A 22456-nucleotide genomic window follows, 5' to 3' on the forward strand; every position below is an offset into this window, starting at 1 on the left:
TCAGTGGATCCCAGGGTTATGGGATTTGTAACCCTTTCTGTTGACAATAAAGATAAATTCCTGGAGATCACTCCACCACCTAAGTACCAGCAGATAATATCCCTTCCTTACCAGGCTATTTTTCAGTACTGTGATAGTTTGACTGACAATGCTGCAACACTATATCCAAATAATTTATTTTCATTTTATAGATTTTTTTTTGCCACAGATAAAGCTTTCTTTTGTTGGTGTTTTTATTTTTTACGAAATAAAGGAAAAAAAGACGAACAGCTAAAAACATATAAAAGATATGAATATTAAAGCGGTTGTATAGTCAGTTTTTTTTAACTTTTACCTATAGGTAAGCCTATAATAAGGCTTACCTGTAGGTAAAAAAAAAATCTCCTAAACCTGTACGATTTAGGAGATATTCCCCTCGCAATCCGCCGCTGACTGCAGCGTTGCATGCGCACAGGGGATTCTCGGCTGAAAGCCTGGCAGACGCCGGACCTTGCCAGAAAGAAGTCTCCCGCGCGCATGTGCGGGAGTGACAACATCGCGGCTCCAGCCACTCACAGTGATGGAGCCACGATACCCGGAAGACACGCCGAGGCAACATGTCAGCTACCTTGGCGTGGACCAGGTGAGTTACCGATGCCTCGTTCAAAGGTAAGTATTTCATAATGAGCTAGTATGCGGTGCATACTAGCTCATTATGCCTTTTGCCTTACAGGGGTAAAAAAAATAAAAAATTCAGAGGGTATACAACCGCTTTAATATATATTATATAATAAGTCTGGATTTCTGCTTTAAAACCAATTTAAAGCTGAACTCTGAAATAAGCAAATATTGTCTATATGAGTATTTATATCTAAATCTTGGTGTTCTTTCTGTTGAATTAAAATGCGGTATTTATCTTAAAAGTAGTCAATTCACTAAAGACATGCGTTATTTATGTTTTGCAATATTTAGCACTTAAAGTGGAGGTTCACCCAAAATATAAATTTTTAACATTAGATTTAGGCTAATTAAGGGGAGCAGAATCGGGTATTTTTTTTTAAATCAATGCCGTACTTACCGTTTTAGAGATAGATGTTCTCCCGCCGCTTCCGGGTATGATCTTCGGGACTGGGCGTTCCTATTTGATTGACAGGCTTCCGACGGTCGCATCCAGCGCGTCACGAGTTTCCGAAAGTAGCCGAACGTCGGTGCGCAGGCGCCGTATAGAGCCGCACCGACGTTCAGCTTCTTTCGGCACCTGGTGACGCGCTGTATGCGACCGTCGGAAGGCTGTCAATCAAATAGGAACGCCCAGTCCCGAAGATCATACCCGGAAGCGGCGGGAGAACATCGATCTCTAAAACGGTAAGTACGGCATTGATTTAAAAAAAAATACCCGTTTCTGCTCCCCTTAATTAGCCTAAATCTAATGTTAAATTTTTTTTTTTCGGGTGAACTCCCGCTTTAAATCTTGCGTTATTTTTGGCATTGTTTTTTCCCATTTTTTTTTGCAGGCTAAAACCCCATACACACTATTAGATTTTCTGCAGATTTTTGTCTTCAGATTTACCAAAACCATATAATATGAGGTCAAACCTGGGTTTCAATTTGTACGCAATAAGGCAGGCCTTTGCACTACATGGTTTTGGTAAATCTGAAAACCAAAGACTGCAGAAAATCTAATAGTGTGTATGGAGTGTGTATGGGGCTTGACACTGCACCAGAAGGCACTCAGCAATATTGTGAAACTATTATAACGTTCTAGGGTGCTTTCATTTACAAAAACAATCGCCCTCTGATGAAATGTTACAATTTATTTTCATTCCTGTGCTCAGATGAGAACATTTTCACATTGTATACTTTACACTTTGTGGCCAGTGCAGAGTCCCTCTAAGGCTGGATTCACACCTATGCAGTTTTAGTGCTTTTTGCATTTTGCAGATTTGCACTATAGTCCATTTAACATGGTTTCCTATGGAACACGTTCTGTAGTGTAAATCTGCAAAATGCAAAAAGCACTAAAACTGCATAGGTGTGAATCAGGCCTTATAGTTATTTTGTACATTTCTAAAATACCGCCAGGAAACACCAGGTGATGAATAACATGTGTGTGTTTTTTAATGAATTTACTTTATTGATTCATCTCATGTTTTTTTTTTTGCATCCCTGAATTTGGAAAATCTTCCCATATATATATTTGCCCAAAGAAAAAAAAGATAGATTGAAACAAATTCCCACTATAGTGACCCAAGTATTAATATTTGGGACCGTCCTGTCTTTTCTCCGCTCTCCTCTATGGGGGGATCGGATGAACACGGACCGTATGTATGTGTTCATCCGATCCGATCCGCAGATGGAAGGAACAATAAGGTTTTCTTCCGTCTGCAAAATCGGATCTTTGCGGAGGCGGACGAGATCGGGTGTCAGCGCATGTTCATCCCCTGACACCCGCAATCTCATAGGGACCATTGTATGTCCCTTTTTCATCCGCAAACAGATGGATAAAAAAGCAGACATACAGTACGCAGGTCTGAAAGGGGCCTTAATCAATTTTATAGATTTTTATGTGTTCATAAACACATATAAGCATTAAGGGCATTTGTTAAAGCGGTTCTCCACCCTAAAGTGGAGTCCCGCTGATCGGAACCCTCCCCCCCTCCGGTGTCACATTTGACACCTTTCAGGGGGAGGGGGGTACAGATACCTGTCTAAAGACAGGTATTTGCACCCACTTCGGGCCACACGCTACGGGCAAAAGACGGGTTTTTCTGACTTCCCGTCTGTCGCCCGTTGTGTGCTGGGAACACTCGGCTCCCAGCACACAGCGTGTGAGCCAATCGGCGGGCGCAGCGCGACTCGCGCATGCGCCGTAGGGAACCGGGCAGTGAAGCCGCAGCACTTCACTTCCTGGTTCCCTCAGCGTGGATTGCGGGGGGAGCAGCAGAGAGACGAGCGATCGCTCGTGCTCTGCTGCGATCGGCGCTGGACTCCAGGACAGGTAAGTGTCCTAATATTAAAAGTCAGCAGCTGCAGTATTTGTAGCTGCTGGCTTTTAATATTTTTTCCCCATGGCACATCCGCTTTAAGCAGTACCTTTGTAAAATTCTGCATACATATATATATATATTTTTTTTTCAATTTTATATTTTGTATGGAAATGCGTATTAATATTTGGCATTTGTTTATAATATGTGGTGACCCCCCATTCTAAGAATGAGTCGACTTCCGGTCAGTCCTTATGCCATAGCACCCTAGGGACCATAAGGTCCAGGCTGCATATCTAAGGGCTGCACGGTACTGGAGGGAGAATGTACTATTAAGCATAGGAGATGATATGTATTATAACATTGGAACTCAAAAGTCTAAATCGGTAATATATATATATATATATATATATAACAGACCATGAGTGGGTCATTGCAATAGAGAATCAGGCTTCGGTCTTCCAAACTAACCAAAAATCGTCTTCAATGACAAAACGCATAGGGAGGAGTTACTGAACGTCTTTGCGTCACTTCCGGTCAGGGCTGTGGATAGGATATCGTCCTGGTGCCTGTTTTTTAAACTTGTCTGTTATTTTCCAAACAAATGTGAGTATATCTCCATTGTTTTCTGATATAATAAAGTTTTAAACGCGGTATTATGCTATGGGCATTCTCTTCTTCCACACATGACAAAAATGGAGGATCGCTTTAGGAACTAATAGATCGAGTATCGGCAGAATGCTGCACAGTGGCATACACTGTGACTGCGCAACACCCCAATAAGTGTATATTGATTGGTTTGCATGACAATTATAGCATCTACAAACTGTAAACAGTATTTGCTTTTTATCCACTTGAAGACCAAGCCTTTTCTGGCACTTTTTGTTTACTATTTTAAATCTGTATTTTGTACTACAAAATTAATTATAACCCCCAAACATTATATATATATATATATATATATATATATATATATATATATATATATATATATATATATATATAATCTCTCAGAAATAAGTACACCCCTGAAAAAATGACACTTTGCTACAATGTAAAGTAGTGAGCGTACAGCTTGTATAACAGTGTAAATTTGCTGTCCCCTCAAAATAACTCAACACACAGCCATTAATGTCTAAACCTCTGGCAACAAAAGTGAGTACACCCTTAATTTCCAAATTGGGCCCAATTAGCCATTTTCCCTCCCGGTGTCATGTCACTCGTTAGTGTTAGAAAGGTCTCAGGTGTGAATGGGGAGCAGGTGTGTTAAATTTGGTGTTATCGCTTTTACTCTCTCATACAGGTTACTGAAAGTTCAATATGGCACCTCATGGCAAAGAACTCTCTGAGGATCTGAAAAAAATTATTGTTGCTCTACATAAAGATGGCCCAAGCTATAAGAACATTGCCAAGATCCTGAAACTGATCTGCAGCACAGTGGCCAAGACCATACAGTGGCTTAACAGGACAGGTTCCACTCAGAACAGGTTTCGCCATGGTCGACCAAAGAAGTTGAGTGCACGTGCTCAGTGTCATTTCCAGAGGTTGTATTTGGGAAATAGACATATGAGTGCTGCCAGCATTGCTGCAGAGGTTGAAGGGGTGGGGGGGTCAGACTCTCAGTGCTCAGACCATATGCCGCACACTGCATCAAATTGGTCTGCATGGCTGTCGACCCAAAAGGAAGCCTCTTCTAAAAATTATCCACAAGAAAGCCCGCGAACAGTTTGCTAAAGACAAGCAGACTAAGGACATAGATTACTGGAACCATGTCCTGTGGTCTGATGAGAACAAGATAAACTTATTTGGTTCAGATGGTGTCAAGCGTGTGTGGCGGTTACCAGGTGAGGACTACAAAGACAAGTGTGTCTTGCCTACAGTCAAGCATGGTGGTGGGAGTGTCATGGTCTGGGGCTGCATGAGTGCTACTGGCACTGGGGAGCTACGGTTCATTGTGGGAACCATGAATGCCAACATATACTGTGACATACTGAAGCAGAGCCTGATCCCCTCCCTTTGGAGACTGAGGAGCAGGGCAGTATTCCAACATGAGAACGACCCCAAACACACCGCCAAGACAACCGCTGCCTTGCTAAAGAAGCTGAGGGTAAAGGTGATGGACTGACCAAGCATGTCTCCAGACCTAAACCCTATTGAGCATCTGTGGGGCATCCTAAAATGGAAGGTGGAGGAGTGCAAGGTCTCTAACATCCACCAGCTCTGTGATGTCATCATGGAGGAGTGGAAGAGGATTTTAGTGGCAACCTGTGAAGTTCTGGTGAACTCCATGCCCAAGAGGGTTAAGGCAGTGCTGGAAAAAAATGGTAGCCACTCAAAATATTGACACTTTGGGCCCAATTTGGACATTTACACTTAGGGGTGTGCTCACTTTTGTTGCCAGCAGTTTAGACATTAATGGCTGTGTGTTGAGTTATTTTTGAGGGGAACAGAAAATTTACACTGTAAGACCCCTTTCACATTGAGGCATTTTTCATGCGGTACAGCGCTAAAAATAGCACTGCTATACCGCATGAAAAAATCATGCCCTGCAGGCGTCAATGTGAAAGCCCGAAGGCTTTCACACTGAAGCGGTGCGGTAGCAGGACCGCTCCAAAAGTCCTGCTAGCCGCATCTTTGGAGCGGTATAGGAGCGGGGTGTTTACCGCTCCTATACCGCGCCTCCCATTGAAATCAATGGGAAACTGCGGTAATACCGCCCGCGTATTAACCCTTTTTCGGCCGCTAGCGGGGGTTAAAACCTTACCGCTAGCGCCCGAATATTGTGGTAAATACGACGGTATAGCGGCGCTAAAAATAGCGCGGCTATACCGTCACCGCACCTCCGCTGCCCAATGTGAAAGCAGCCTTATACAAGGTGAACACTCCTTTACATTGTAGCAAAGTGTAATTTCTTCAGTGTTGTAACATAAAAAGATATAATGAAATATTTACAAAAATGTGAGGGGTGTATTTACTTTTGTGAGATACGGTGTGTATATATATATTATAGCAGAGACCCATGGGAATAAAATGGCGATCATTGCAATGTTTTATGTCACACGATCTAACCTCACATGTGTGTTGTGAACATCGTTTGAGCGTGCGAGCATAGAGGGATGAGGGCGTTTTCATTTTTTTACTATTTATTTTAATTTTTACCCTGTCCCTTTAATTTTTTTGATCACTTGTATTCCTATGCAATATAAATATGGATGACAGGTCCTTTTAATGCAAAAATCTAGGGTCAAAAAGACCCTAAATTTCTCCTTTACCTTTAGGGCACTTTCACACTGGGGCAGGCTGTTTTTAGCGGCGCTTTACCGTCGTTTTAGAGGCACTTTTCGGCCACTAGCAGGGTGCTTTTAACAATCGCTAGTGCCCGAAAAAGGTTTGGTGGCGCTTTGATTTCAATGGGCAGGGGCGCTTTAGGAGTGGTGTATACCACTCCTAAAGAGCCTCAAAGATGCTGCTTGCAGGACTTTTTTTAGCGTCCTGCCAGCGCACCGCTCTAGTGTGAAAGCCCTTGGGCTTTCACACTGGAGTGACAGGAGAGGCGCTTTACAGGCACTATTTTTAGCGCTATATCGACTGTAAAGTGCCTCAGTGTGAAAGTAGCCTTAGAGCCGGTTCACACACAGGCGGCACGACTTTAGGGGCGACTCGGCAAGGCGATCTCAAGGCGACTTGAGAGGCAACTTGCAAAATGACTTCAGTATTGAAGTCAATGCAAGTCGCTCCGAGTCGCCCCCAAAGTTGTACAGGAACCTTTTTCTAAGTCGGAGCGACTTGCGTCGCTCCTATTAGAACGGTTCCATTGACTACTGTGGACCGCGATTTGTCAGGCGGCTGAGTCGCCTGAAAGGTCGCCCCTGTGTGAACCGGCTCTTAAAAGCAAAAGATTAAAAAAAATTGTGTTCTTTTGCTTTAAAAAAAAAACAAAAACATGTTTACTTCCGCCCTAGACCGGAAATTACGGCACTCCGGTTCTCCAAGGCCATAGAGGCGGTCAGAGACGATCTGGTCTCTGTTCACCTCTGTGACCAGCCAGCTGCACTGTTGGATCGTTTTCTCAGGCACACCAATAAAAACGGTAAGCCTAAGAAACACTGGCGAGGGGCGGGGAACGTCCCCTCCCACGTCCCCTCCCGCTGCTTCTGAAAGCGACCCAGCAGCTAATGAGCTTCTCTGACTGCTTTAATGAGAAAACCAGCTTTGCAGAGATAAGAAACCTAGAGATCCTTCCCTCTGTACAGAGTTGGCACAGGGCTGTGATTGGACACAGTCCGACAGATTCCTGCTGTGTACAAACACAGTTGGTGTTGGCGCATGTGCATGTGCGCCCTAAACCCGGAAACAGCTAGCGACATACCAGTACATTGCTGTACATGCATGGGCTGCCCGTTTGCAGTACATCAAGTGTGGGCAGTGGGAAAGTGGCTAAAGAGGAAGTAAACTTCCATCTTTTGCTTTTACCTATAGGTAAGTCTATAATAAGGCTTACCTATAGGTGGTGTAAATATCTCCTAAATGTGCACCATTTCAGCGAACCCGGAAGCAAGACAATTGAAGTTCAGAGCCCACTGCAGCGCAGGATGGCTTTGTTTTAAGGTAAATTTAACATAATGTGCTAGTATGCACAAAAAAAAAAAAAAAAGGCAAGCAGTTTACAAACGCTTTAAAGGAAATGTGCCAGGCTGGTGCCCCCAATTTCTGTCGTTCTCCTCAACCATGGTTCCATGGAACCCAAGGGTTCCTCCAGAGTTTACTAGGCGTTCCATGGGTAACAAGCAATTTCCGCCTCTCACATAAGTTCCCACTGACATCATTGATCTTTTTAGGGGGAATTGATCTGTAAGGGAGCTAATTCTTCCCAATAATCACCAATGTAAGGAGCATTCTTCTCCCTGACCATTGCACTAATGTACTATGAGATGTAGATATAGTCATTTTATGAGGGGTTCTCTGAGGCTGCCATAGACAGTGTAAAATGAGGGGGCGTGCGTTCCAGAGCCTGGTGTCACCCAACAGATGGCCCCAGACACTGGAGATGTTGTTGTCAGTCATTGTGCGGTCTCCTATTCCTCACATAACAATGCAGCGCCGTCTATGAGTAGTAGAATGAGTAGTAGAATGAGTGGAGAGGCGCTCCATAGACATGGCCAGGGATGTATTTGTATAGCACACACCCTCCTCATTGAGCCGGGGAGGTGACAACACAGCCCAGAGCTGACTGCAGACCCAGCCTCGCTCTCACAGCACTAGCAGCAGCAGCACTGAGGTAACAGCAGGCAGGCAGCGGCTCTCCTCCGTCACCATCCCCGGAGATCTGGGCTCCTCCAGCCATTCTTCCCTTCCTACAGCCGGGAGGGAAGGAGGAGGAGGACATGTATCCTGGAGCCTGGCACTAGGAGCCCGCTTCTTCACACCTCTTCTTATCACACCACTGCCTGACACAAGTCACCGTGCATGTTCGGCTGCCAGTGCACCCAGGAGAAGGGGACGATGAAAATGAACCGACTGAGGACTGGCAGTCTGAGATCCCTGACTCTGGAGATGAAGTGCACCATCCGCCTGCTGGATGACACCGAGATCTCCTGCAGTATCCAGGTATGGGGGATGGAGGATGGAGGGAGGGAGGGGGCACACAATGGGTGGCATGGAGAAGTTTGGGCACACAGGAAACTTCTTATTGTGCTAGGGCTGGATGTGGTCCTCACCCTGCTCCAGGCTCTCCTCCTTTTCTGTAGTGCCAAGGATGCTCAGATATGGGGACTCATTCCATAATGTAATTCCATTCCACATGTATTTACATCCGTATTGTCTACACGTGAATGTTCTGCCAGGCGTCACTCTCCGTCTATGCTCCGTACCATCTTCCCGGGGGCTTCATTATAGAGACGGACAGAAGTGCCACCCTCCATACTATCTTTCCAAGGGCTTCATTATAGAGACAGACAGAAGTGCCACCCTCCATACTATCTTTCCAAGGGCTTCATTATATAGACGGACAGAAGCGTCACCCTCCGTACCATCTTCCCGGGGGCTTCATTATATAGACGGACAGAAGCGTCGCCCTCCGTATCATCTTCCTGGGGGCTTTATTATATAGACGGACAGAAGCGCCACCCTCCGTCTACGCTCCGTACCATCTTCCCGGGGGCTTTATTATATAGACAGACAAATGTGCCACCCTTCGTCTACGCCCGTACCATCTTCCCGGGGGCTTTATTATATAGACAGACTGAAGCGTCACTCTCCGTTTACATTCCGTACCGTCTTCCCGGGGGCTTTATTATATAGACGGACAAAAGTACCACCCTCCGTCTACGCTCCGTACCGTCTTCCCGGGGACTTTATTATATAGACGGACAAAAGTACCACCCTCCGTCTACGCTCCGTACCGTCTTCCCGGGGGCTTTATTATATAGACGGACAAAAGTACCACCCTCCGTCTACGCTCCGTACCGTCTTCCCGCGGGATTTATTATATAGACGGACAGAAGCGTCACCCTCCGTCTACGCTCCGTACCATCTTCCCGGGGGCTTTATTATATAGACAGACTGAAGCGTCACTCTCCGTTTACATTCCGTACCGTCTTCCCGGGGGCTTTATTATATAGACGGACAAAAGTACCACCCTCCGTCTACGCTCCGTACCGTCTTCCCGCGGGATTTATTATATAGACGGACAGAAGCATCACCCTCCACCTACGCTCCGTACCGTCTTCCCGGGGACTTTATTATATAGACGGACAAAAGTACCACCCTCCGTCTACGCTCCGTACCGTCTTCCCGCGGGATTTATTATATAGACGGACAGAAGCATCACCCTCCACCTACGCTCCGTACCGTCTTCCCGGGGACTTTATTATATAGACGGACAAAAGTACCACCCTCCGTCTACGCTCCGTACCGTCTTCCCGCGGGCTTTATCATATAGACAGACAGAAGCATCACCCTCCATCTACGCTCCGTACCGTCTTCCCGGGGACTTTATTATATAGATGAACAGAAGCATCACCCGCCGTCTACGCTCCGTACCGTCTTCCCGGGGGGCTTTATTATATAGATGGACAGAAGCGTCACCCTCTGTACCATCTTCCCGGGGGGCTTCATTATATAGACAGAAGTACCACCCTCCGTCTACGCTCCGTACCGTCTTCCCGGGGGGCTTTATTATATAGATGGACAGAAGCGTCACCCTCTGTACCATCTTCCCGGGGGGCTTCATTATATAGACAGAAGTACCACCCTCCGTCTACGCTCCGTACCGTCTTCCCGGGGGGCTTTTTTATATCAACGGACAGAAGCGTTACCCTCCGTCTACGCTCCATACCGTCTTCCCGGGGCTTTATTATATAGATAGACAGAAGCGACACCCTCCGTCTATCCTCCGTACTGTCTTTCCAGGGGGCTTTACTATATAGACTAACAGAAGCGTCACCCTCCGTCTACACTCCGTACCATCTTCCCGGGGGGCTTCACTATATAAACAGACAGAAGCGTCACTCTCCGTCTACGCTCCCTACCGTCTTCCCGGGGGCTTCATTATATAGACGGACAGAAGTGTCACCCTCTGTCTAAACGCTGTACTGTCTTCCCAGGGGATTCATTATATAGACGGATAGAAGTGTCACCCTCCATCTACACTCCATATCGTCTTCCCGGGGGCTTCATTATATAGGCGGACAGAATCATCACCCTCCGTACCATCTTCCTGGGGTCTTTATTATATAGACGGACAGAAGCATCACACCCTTCGTACCATCTTCCCGGGTCTTCATTATATAGACGAACAGAAAGTCACCGTCTGTACCATCTTCCCGGCGGCTTCATTATATAGACGGACAGAAGCGTCACCCTCCGTCTAGGCTCGTACCATCTTCCCAGGGGCTTCATTATATAGATGGACAGAAGACTAGCTCAGGGGTCTCCAAACTACGGGCCACAAGATTTTATCTGCTCTGCAGCTAGGGTCAGGATTAAGGTCAGCAGAGGCTGACCATGGTCTCTGAATGTAACGGGGGACTCCGATGGGGGCCATGATGTAAGCGGGGTTCTGATGGAGACTAATATAAGGAGAACTCTGATGGGGACCCTCATGTAAAGAGGACTCTGATGGGGACCCTAATGTAAGAAGGACTCTGGTGGGGACCCTGATGTAAGAGGGAGTCTCAGATGGGGACCAAGATGTGGAGGGTACTCTGATAGAGACCCTGATATAATGGGGACTGTGTTGGGTACCCTCATGTAAAGAGGACTCTGATGGGGACCCCGACGTAAGGATGACTCTAATGGGGACCCTGATGTAAGGAGGATTCTAATTGGGACCTTGATGTAAGTGGGGTCTCAGATGGGGACCCTGATGTAAAGGGGACTGTGTTGGGTACCTTGATGTATGGGGGAAATCTGATGGGGAACCTGATGTAAGAAAGACTCAGATAGGGACCCTTATATAAGGGGTCTCTGATGGAGACCCTGATGTAAGGAGGATTCTGATTGGGACCTTGATGTAAGGGGGGTCTCAGATGGGGACCTTCATGTAAGGGGAACTGTGTTGGGGACCCCCATGTAAGGAAAATTCTGATAGGGACCCTGATGTAAGGAGGATTCTGATTGGGACCTTGATGTAAGGGGGGTCTCAGATGGGGACCTTCATGTAAGGGGAACTGTGTTGGGGACCCCCATGTAAGAAAAATTCTGATAGGGACCCCGATGTAAGGAGGATTCTGATTGGGACCTTGATGTAAGGGGGGTCTCAGGCAGGGACCCCGATGTAAGGGGAACTGTGTTGGGGACCCCCATGTAAGGAAAATTCTGATAGGGACCCTGATGTAAGGAGGATTCTGATTGGGACCTTGATATAAGGGGGGTCTCAGACGGGGATCCTGATGTAAGGGGGACTATTTTGGGGACCCCGATGTAAGGAAAATTCTTATAGGGATCCTGATGTAAGGGGGCTCTGATTGAGATCCTGATGTAAGGGGGAAATTTGATGGGGACCCTGATAAAAGGGTGGGTAGACACAACCCTCTACTGATCAGTACCTCTATATGAATGAGGCCTAACCCAAATGTTATAGGTCTTATTTTTCAGTTTCAGATTTCTTTGTCAGGGTTTCTGTTGATTGATTCTTGTGGAGATTAGGGCTAGGTTCATTCTAACCTGCACAAATAAATGCAGCATTTTACCATACAGGTGCAGTGTGATGTGCTTTTGAGTGCAATGTACTGTTTTTTTTTTCTATTTCAAATAGTGACACTTTATTCCTGTCACTGGAGAGCACACGGTGCATTGTTCTGCTGTGCAGTGACATGGAATACCATCCAGTGTGGTATGAAAAAACAGGCATTTCGTAACACACCGCACATCTCACCAGGGGTGAACAGGGCACAATTGCTTTCTACCTGCCCTAGCAGTGACATGTGTTGATCCAGTGGGAAAAATGCAGGTCACTGCATCTAGTGTGAAAGGCCCCTTAAAATAATGCTCCATGTAAGGGCTTATGCACCCTCTGAAGAGCAATCTGCAATTGAACTATTTTCAGAGGGCTTTTAACAGATGTTATGTCACTTTCTCACCCCCTGTTTTAACCCTGTAAAGCTTGCACCACCACACCTCAACAGTGTGAGTTACACATGGTTGTGGCACTGCCTCCTTCACTTGATGCATTGTGTTCAGCTGCAGTACCAAACGCAACAGCGGGTATTAATTCCGTTAATCTGCAGCATGGGTACAGTTGTGTCTAACTGCCTTTACAGCTTAAGGGGGGTGGTCGGGGCAGTAAAACCACAGCTCAACTACTTTTCCTGCCCTCCTCCTCCAAGTGTTTTATTTTGAACATGACAGTTCCAGCAGCAGTCTGTATTATTGTGATGTGGATCAGGAATGAATGATAATGAACATTTATGAGTACTTTCTTCTACTGATGACTTGCAATTTACTGTTAGGGCAGCTTTACCCTGATCCGCTGTGCTTTGGCCGCAGCACTGTGTACCTGCAGTTTTCTTGTGAGTTATCTGTGCTTTCCTATTATGTCCCACAGTTTTGGTGCATTTTCTGAAAGCGCACTAGCAGTCCTGTAGGCAGAAAGTGTACCAAAACCGTGGGATATAATAGAAGTTTATGGGAAAGCGCAGCTAACCTGCACCAAAACTGAGGGACATATTAAAAGTCAATGGAAAAGTGCAGCTAACCTGCACCAAATATTGAATGTGGGTTGTTTTTTCACAGTGATTTTGGATACAGTTATTCTTTAACATTTGTATACTATTTAAGCACAATTTGGTAATGCAGGGGACAACACACAGTTTGGTTTAACCTGCACCAAAACTGAGGGACATAATAGAAATCAATGGGAAAGCGCAGCTAACCTGCACCAAAACTGCAAGATATAATAGAAGTCTATGGGAAAGCGAAGCTAACCTGCACCAAAACCGCATTACATAATAGAAGTCTATGGGAAAACGCAGCTAACCTGCACCAAAACACGAGACATAATAGAAGTCTATGTGAAAGCGCAGCTAAACTGCACCAAAACGGCAAGACATAATAGAAGTCTATGGAAAAACACAGCTAACCTGCATGAAAACCGCGGCACAACATAGAAGTCTATGGGAAAGAGCAGCCAGCCTGCACCAAAATTGTGGGATATAATAGAAGTCTATGGGAAAGCGTAGCTAACCTGCCCCCAAACCGCGGAGCATAATAGAAGTCTATGGGAAAGCACAGCTAACCTGCACGAAACAGCAAGACCTATTAGAAGTCTATAGGAAAGTGCAGCTAACCTGCACCAAAACCGTGGGACATAATAGAAGTCTATGGGAAAGCGCAGCTAACCTGCACCAAAACGCAGAACATAATAGAAGTCTATGCGAAAGCACAGCTAACCTGCACGAAAACAGCAAGACATAATAGAAGTCTATGGGAAAGTGCAGCTAACCTGCATGAAAGCCATGGGACAAAATAGAAGTCTATGGGAAAGCGCAGCTAACCTGCACCAAAACTGTGGGACAAAATAGAAGTCTATGGGAAAGCGGAGCTAGCCTGCACCAAAACTGCAGGACATAATAGAAGTCTATGGGAAAGCGCAGCTAACCTGCACCAAAATGCAGAACATAATAGAAGTCTATGGGAAAGCGCAGCTAACCTGCATGAAAGCCATGGGACAAAATAGAAGTCTATGGGAAAGCGCAGCTAACCTGCACGAAAACAGCAAGACATAATAGAAGTCTATGGGAAAGCACAGCTAACCTGCATGAAACCCATGGGACAAAATAGAAGTCTATGTCAAAGAGCAGCTAACCTGCATGAAAGCCATGGGACAAAATAGAAGTCTATGGAAAAGCGCAGCTAACCTGCACCAAAACTGCGGGACATAATAGAAGTCTATGGGAAAGCGCCGCTAACCTGCACTTAAACCGCCGCACAAAATAGAAGTCTATGGGAAAGCGCAGCTAGCCTGCACCAAAACTGTGGGACACATGGACTTACATGCATCAGCGTTTCGAGACAGGAAAGAAAAAAAAGGCCAGACAACCCTAAGCCCCTGTTCATACTGGTGTGACTTGTCATGGGATTCATTTGACAGTTCCAAATCGCATGACAAGTTGCACCCTATTGCCGGGAATGGAACCATTAATATTGCTGCGACTCGTCGCAATGATTATGAAAAAAGTTCCTGCACTACTTTTTAACAATTTCATTGCGATTTGCATAGACTTCTGTTAAATTGAGTCGCAAGCTGCAATGAGATCAGCAGTGCAAATTGCACAAGCCACCCTGGTATGAACCGGGGGTAAAAGCAGCGTTAAACACGTCCAGTGTGTATGAGGCCTAATTTATTCCGGCACCCCCACTCATCTTCCTAGCAGGCGCCAAAAGTAAAATAGCATGTGTTTTTTGTGAAGTGCCATTTTCAAAAAGTGTCAGGCCCTGCATGTTTCGTACAGGTAGGGCAGCCCATTGAATGTAACAGGCTGCCCTAATTGTGATGTACGGGAACACCTTGAGTCTTACATTGCAGAGATGTAAAAATGTAGCTTTTGTGGGCTCTTTGCCATATAGGGCTCTATTCACACTAGCATGTCTACAAAGTTGCATGATTTCCAGTGCGACTTTGGAGTGTGACTTTGAGACTTTGGGGTTGATTTGCTAAAGGCAAATACACTTTTCAAAGAGCAGTTGCTTCAGAGATTATTAAAGCAGAGGTTTTTTTTTCCAGGCATCCCCTCACAATTCATTAATAACACACAAACTATATGTGTATATGCTAGTGGATAATTATATATTTTTTGTAACTTACGATTTAGCTGATCCTCTTCTGGCCTTTGCCATGATAAATGTGGGCATATGAAGCCCAATCGCAACCTCTTTCTGGATAACCGTTCGAGAGGTGAAAGCTGGGTAACCAGCATGCACCTGTCGATCTCGCGCATACGCAATGCTCCGGTGGCCGTAGCGCCGATTGTTTATCAAGATGCCATGACAACGGGCGGCGACGGAGGAAGGCCCCGCCCTGTTGTTATGGCAACATAGATAGATAGGGACGGGAAATAACGCCATTTTTGCACACAGTCCTGCCCACTGACTCCTGGGAAATGATGACTCACATTTCCCAGGAGCACAGGCGAGGGAGGAAGTGATGCAGGGTGCCATGGACCCGGAAGTGGCAGATTAGGAGCCACCACCTAGTAACAGGGCACTTCTGGTGAGTAAAAAAATAATTTACACTCCAAATGTTTTCCTTTATTAATCAAGGACTTGGAAAATTTGAAAAAAAATCTGGTTCACACTCCACTTTAAATGAGCAGAAGCTCTGCTGACTTCCATCATCCAATCATGTGCACATGGTTGGTTATTTTTTGCAAAGTAAAGCTTTACTTAATTTACTAAGCTCCGGAGCAACTGAACTTTGCAAAGTACGGTATATTTGCCTTAAAGTGATTGTAAAGTCTTGTTTTTTTTTTCTATTAAAATAACAAACATGTTAGGCCCCGTACACACGGACGGACAGTCCACTGAAAACGGTCCGCCGGACCGTTTTCAGCGGACATGTCCGCCCAGAGATTTCTGTCTGATGGTTGTACACACCATCAGACAGAAATCCGCGCGTAAACAATACGCGGGGACGTGGCCGCGCCGTCGCCGCGACGATGACGCAGCGACGTGGGCGGCCTTGAAGTTCAAAGCTTCCACGCATGCGTCGAATCAGTACGACGCATGCGAGGGATGGTGGTCGGTCGGACATGTCCGGTGAGTCTGTACAGACGACCGAACCGTCCGATGGACAGGTTTCCAGCGGACAGATTTCTTAGCATGCTAGGAAATTTTAGTCCGCTGGAAAAAGTCTGCTCGGCCGGGAATCCGGTCCGGTCGGCTGTACACACGACCGGATCTGTCCGCTGAAACTGTCCGTTGGACAAATATCAGCAGACAGATCCGGTCGTGTGTACGGGGCCTTATACAGTAAAACCTTGGATTATGAGCATAATCCGTTCCAGAAACATGCTTGTAATCCAAAGCACTTGTATATCAAAACTTATTTCCCCATAAGAAATAATGGAATCTTAAATGATTTGTTCCACAACCTTTTTTTTATAGGTCCTTCAGTTTATAGTCCATATAAAAAGATTATAGCAATGTGATAGGTTGTGTAACCATAAAATGTCCATCCACAAATGGCAGTCTCCACAAGGGGATTAGAAAATCCAGCAGGAGCTACAGAGCATAAAAGAGAAGAGAGGAGAAGAGAGTAACACACAAAGCACCCCAAGGTTCAATCAAGAATACACATGAGTCTTGTATTTAGATAACATTTGCTTATCCTGAAGAAGAACTTGAACATTCATATTTAATCTCCTTTCCTTTATCTCAAGGAGAGAACTAACATAGGTCATATGGAATTTAAATCCATTACAATTCTTGCTTAACCGGTTTTGCTTCATTTCCTTAAAAATATGATGCCACTGGCAACAGGGAAGTGCTTCTGCGGAATAAATGGTGGAGACATGCTACATAAATAGAATACTTGGATTTCACCTGGCCCTGAATCATAATTGACCTCATAAGTCAGCGTTCCTGAGAAAGTCATGGATCTTGCTGTCCACAGCAACTAGATTGTAACTTTCCTAAACCTGTACTGCTTTGGAGATATAGGAGGCAGAATGTGATTGGTAGATGATAAGTCAAACATAATCCTATTTTATTTACTGTTGTGTGTGTCTCTGATATCTGTAATAAGGGAGGGAAACACACAGAATAGCGGATTTTTTCCCCCCTTAATTCCTGTTCCTTTGCTTAATTAAAGAGGAGGTCCGGGGAAATAAAAAAATTAAAAGCCAGCAGCTACACATACAGCAGCTGCTGTCTTTTAATAAATGGACACTTACCTGTCCTGCAGTCCAGCGATGTCGGCAGTAGAGTTCCCGGCGTGAAGCCGAAAGGCTACACTACTGCCGCCATTGTGGGTAAGGGAACCGGGCAGTGTAGCCTTTCGCCGGGAACCCTACTGCGCATGCGTGAGGCCCCGCTCCTCTTAACCTGGCGGCCAGGGGAGGAGGAGAAGGGAGCCCTGCGGTGACGTCACTGCCGCGTCACAGCCATGGCCGGACTCCCGGAAGTGGAAAGGATACCTGTCAAAGACGGGTATATTGTCCCCCCTCCCCCCGAAAGGTGCCAATTGTGGCACCGGAGGGGGGGGAGGAATCCAATGAGCGGAAGTTCCACTTTAGGGTGGAGCTCCGCTTTAACTATATGGATTTTATATTATGCATTGCACTTTTTATGGTACATAAGCACCATTAATGCTATATAGCTTTCCATTATTGTTCAATTAAAGTTAGCCACTGAAAGGTTCAATAGTCCCTGCAGCTTAGTCAGTTGCCAGTTCTTTGAAACACGCATATGCTCTTCCAGGGCAGTTTTATTTAATGAGTTTGCTTCTATAAATTGTCCAGGCACCAGTTCAGAATGTCAGAATCATAACTGCAAAGAGAAGGGTTAATACTTACTAGTTGCACACACTACTGATATCTGCTGTCTTCATGAGCTACTCAGCTGGAGCATCTTCATCTGATACATCTGGATCTGGATGGCTGGTCTCCCGCTGTGCTCTGTGGTTCCTTCCTCTGTATTGATGTAGGCGCTGGAGAAAGGAACTGCAGAGTGCAAGGGGGAAGCCAGCCTTCCCACAACAATTTTTCAGCCAACAAAGACAGCAGAGACTGGTTGAATGGGCAATAGGTGGGGTATGTATTGAAGCCTTGTACACGCGACCGGTTTTCCCGCCGGGGAAACTGCCATGAGAGCTTTTGGCCCGGAAAACTGTCCGTGTGTATGCTCCATCGCAGTTTTCCCAACAGAAAAACTGCAGAGAAAAAAAAGAGAACCAGCTCTCTTTTTTTCCCGCCGGATTTCCCTGCGGTTTTTAACCCAGCGGGAAACACTGCGATGGAGCATACACATGGTTGGGATTCCCAACCAAAGCCCTCATGGCAGTTTTCCTGTCGGGAAACCCGGTCGTGTGTAGGGGGAAAAAGTTACCGAGCAGGTTCTCGGTTTTCCGATCGGGTTTCCTGGCTGGGAAAAGTCTGCCGGGAAACCAGTATGTGTGTACGAAGCTTGAACCCTTTTGTTTGCAGACATGCCTGATTTTGAATTCTCTGTGAACTGGGCAAAAAAAAATATATACATTATTAGGCTATTGTGCTGGTGAATACTTTGCGTTGATTTATAATGATAAATACTGAATTTGGCCACTAGATGGTGCTAAATGTCATAATAAATCCCTATAATACTTAGTGCAATCTAGTGGCCAAATGCAGTATTTTCTGTTTTTAAATCAATGAAATACATTCAAACAGCATACAGCCTAGTGACATTCTTACATTTTTTTTTGTATTGCACCCATATACATGCACTTTTACTGGCCTATGCATTTTTTTAAATACATCCCCTAAATTCTAGGAAATGTAAGTTTCTTTAAAATGTTTTTGAAAAGCATGCAAAAGACCCAAGCTTTACATCATCCCATCAGTATGTTTTAAAAACCTAGGCCCGGATTCACATACATCGGCGCATATTTATGCCGCCGTAGCGTATCTTCTTTACGCTACGCCGGTGCAGCGCAGAGAGGCACGCACCGAATTCACAAAGCGCTTGACACCAAATCTGCGCTGGGTTTCTTAGGCGTAAGTCGTCGTAAGTGGAAGTGGGCGTGAGCCATGCAAATGAGGCGTGACCCCATGCAAATGATGGGCCGAGCGCCATAAAGATACGAATAACGAACGGCGCATGCGTCGTCCCGTGGACGCATCCAGTACGTATGCTCACAATCACGTCGGAACTACTCCCTAAGATACGACGGATCACTGCCTACGACGTCAACGTAACCTACGCCTAGTCATATTCACGTACAACGTAAACGACAAAAGATAAGACGTCTTGTGTTCCCTGGTCCATACCTTTGCATGGGAATAACTTAACATCGTACATACGACTTACGAAAACCGCGTATATTATGCGCCGGGCGCAACTACGTTCGTGAATCGGCGTATCTCCGTCATTTGCATATGTGCATAGAAAATCAATGGGAGTGGCAAATGCGCCCAGCGTAAATATGTGCCCACAATACGACGGCGTAGGCATGTTACGTTGGTCGTAGGAAGCCTATTTTTAGGCGTATCTTAATATGTGGGTCGGCGCATAGATACGACGGCGCACATTTATACTTACGTCGGCGTATCTTGAGATACGTTGGCGCAAGTGCTTTGTGAATCTGGGCCCTAGTTTTTTGTTTATGAAATGTTTAATTATATAGGTAAATGGGGGCAGCCATGTTTGCATTTTACAATAGAAGAATTACACAAAATACAACCTTTTTTATCTAAATTGATTTGAACATTTGCTGCCACTTAGTTCATTCAACCGGAGGAATATTTTTAAAGTACTCATACATCATGCTTGCGTATTTATATTTCCACAAGTTCCACTTTCAGTAAGAAATGAATGCCATTGATGGTCAGTGAGTAAGTCTCAATGCCATGCACACTTGTTCCTGCAGTATAAATACAAAAAACACAGTCACTTCCAGCGCTAATAGGTCTCCCAAGGTGTGACGTAACTGATATCAGATAAAATGGTGGTTTAAAAGGTATCCCAAAGCTAGGATGCTACCCTATGTTCCTGCAGTATGTAGTAAAGCTGTAGTAAAGGTGGCCACATACGGTACATATGCTGTGCTGTTGTTTTTGGAGCGTGTGCATGCTAGCTGGGACATCATCGGTATTAGTTAGCGATTCACGTCATATGTGTCTTTATTGTTTTATACTGTAAGTAAAGATGTGTATTACATTAGAAATGAAATGTGTGGTTCCCTAATTGCATATTGAGATGAGTGAACATCCTAAAATCTGCTTTATTTTCAAGTTGCCTGATTTGATACTTTTATCCAGTATGTGGTGTAATTATCTCCCCCTCCCTTTTTGAACTGTTTGACCTAAGTGGGCATTTATAAATGTGTCCCAAAATAAATATGGAGAATTGGGGTGAATTGTTCTGTGGACTTTTTTTTTGTTATGAGTGGCATTGAGGCTGAAGCAGCATGTGGGCAGGGAGGCTGACCATGAAGAGGAAAATAGAATTTGTATTAGGTTCATAACAGCATCAGGATCATGAATCAACAGAACAGGGAGGCTGCTGATTACAGTGATTGATGATGATGAAAACAAAAATACTTTTATTTTTAGAGTCACAGCATTGTGGTGCTAGTAATAAAGCAGAGCACTAAGTGAGACACAGGGGTTGTTTTAGAAGTGGCAAAAGGGCAGTTCACTTTGTAAAGAATGTGGTGAAATTTCACTTTTTCCAATTATGTGCCATCAGACGTGATTCTTGTCAAGCCTGCCTTGCATACACACGATCGTGAAAAAAAATGCTTGAGCAAAGCGCGGAGACGTACAACACGTACGACGGCACTATAAAGGGGAAGTTCCATTCGAATGGCACCACCCTTTGGGCCGATTATGCATATTTCCCTTCTCTTAACTTGCTTCTGAGCATGCGCTTTTTTCCCCCGTCGTTAAAGCCTACACATGACCGTTTTTCACAATGAGAAAAACGACGACGTGAAAAACGATGAGAAAAAATAGAGCAGGTTCTAAATTTTTAATGGCCATTTTTCTCGTCGAGAAAAATGCTCTGGAGCCTACACAGGATCGTTTTGAATGACCAATTAAAAAAAAATCATTTTTCTCGTCATGAAAAACGGTCGTGTGTACGTGGCATTACATTCTGGGGAAAATTCCCTTGAAAATGTTTCACTGGAAGAATGACTTTTTTATTTATTGATAGAGTCCACAGTGTGAACCAGGGTTTGAAGCAGGCATGGATTTCTACAAACATTTATTGAAACACATTTCCATTAAAGCAAGTACAACAGAACATAATAGTAATTGTTGTATAAAGTTTCATTTAGTTCACACTTGGAGAACATAAAGACCCCACTGGTAGGTGAGGACACAAAGATGTAGGTCCAGACGTAATCCTCTACATGTTTCGTGACAAACGTTGCTTCTTCAGTTGGAGTCGACCACAAACATCTATAAAAAGATACAATCTCATAGTTACAAAGTCAAAGGTATTTGAGAATGATAATAATGCAAACTACCAATAAAAACATTATTTTTGGAGTATTAAAGTCCGGCAAGACTCACCAATGGAAGCCCAGGAGGGGCATCTAACGGCATAGATAGAGGCACCCTAAACAGGAAATTTTATAATTACCTTGTCCTAATCCTTGGGTACCGAGATAGTCCTCAACACTATTGGTGTCGTAAAGAGAGAAAAAAACGCTCAGTAGTCTTCAAAGAACCTCCTCACTGGAACCAAACCATGGGTGCCGGCAATGCAATAGTGATGCAAAAATACGAAAGAAACTTGGACAGCCGCACTCCAAAAATGTTCTTTTAATTAAAACCGATCACAAAGTAAACATGCCACAGCAAAAAAATTGGAACAAAAGCTAACGTTTCGCACTGTAGCTTCAGTGCTTAGTCATAGCTAGTACTAGCTATGACTAAGCACTGAAGCTACAGTGCGAAACGTTAGCTTTTGTTCCAATTTTTTTGCTGTGGCATGTTTACTTTGTGATCGATTTTAATTAAAAGGACATTTTTGGAGTGCGGCTATCCAAGTTTCTTTCGTATTTTTGCATCACTATTGGTGTCATGGTGCAGCGCTTTGGAGTAGCCCCCGACAACCCTTTCCCTCTTTCCATTGTCTAATTAAAGGATGATGGTACTCACCCCTATTTGTTTAACCATTTAATCGAGACAATACCCCTTAACCTACAAACGTTTAGCCATTTGCACAGGGAGTCATGCCTATCAACTGTTTGCAACAGCCAGCTAGGATAAGGTGACCAGATTTTTAAAATGAAATCTGGGGACATATTTTGTTCTTTACTAGTAATGGCAACAATCAGCGACTCTCTG

At 44.9% G+C, this 22456-nt stretch overlaps 1 protein-coding gene across 1 annotated transcript in view; it reads left to right on the forward strand.

The window, feature by feature from the left end:
• The first annotated feature begins 8163 nt into the window (after positions 1 to 8163).
• Positions 8164 to 22456, forward strand: part of FRMD3 (FERM domain containing 3) — a 289794-nt gene continuing 275501 nt past the window's right edge. Inside the window, exon 1 of the mRNA XM_040355603.1 lies at positions 8164 to 8570. Within this exon, the coding sequence (XP_040211537.1) occupies positions 8430 to 8570 (141 nt within the window). The 5' untranslated portion in view covers positions 8164 to 8429. The remainder of the gene's footprint in view (positions 8571 to 22456) is intronic.

The sequence above is a fragment of the Rana temporaria genome, chromosome 1 (genome assembly GCF_905171775.1).
Source record: "Rana temporaria chromosome 1, aRanTem1.1, whole genome shotgun sequence".
Taxonomy (NCBI): domain Eukaryota; kingdom Metazoa; phylum Chordata; class Amphibia; order Anura; family Ranidae; genus Rana; species Rana temporaria.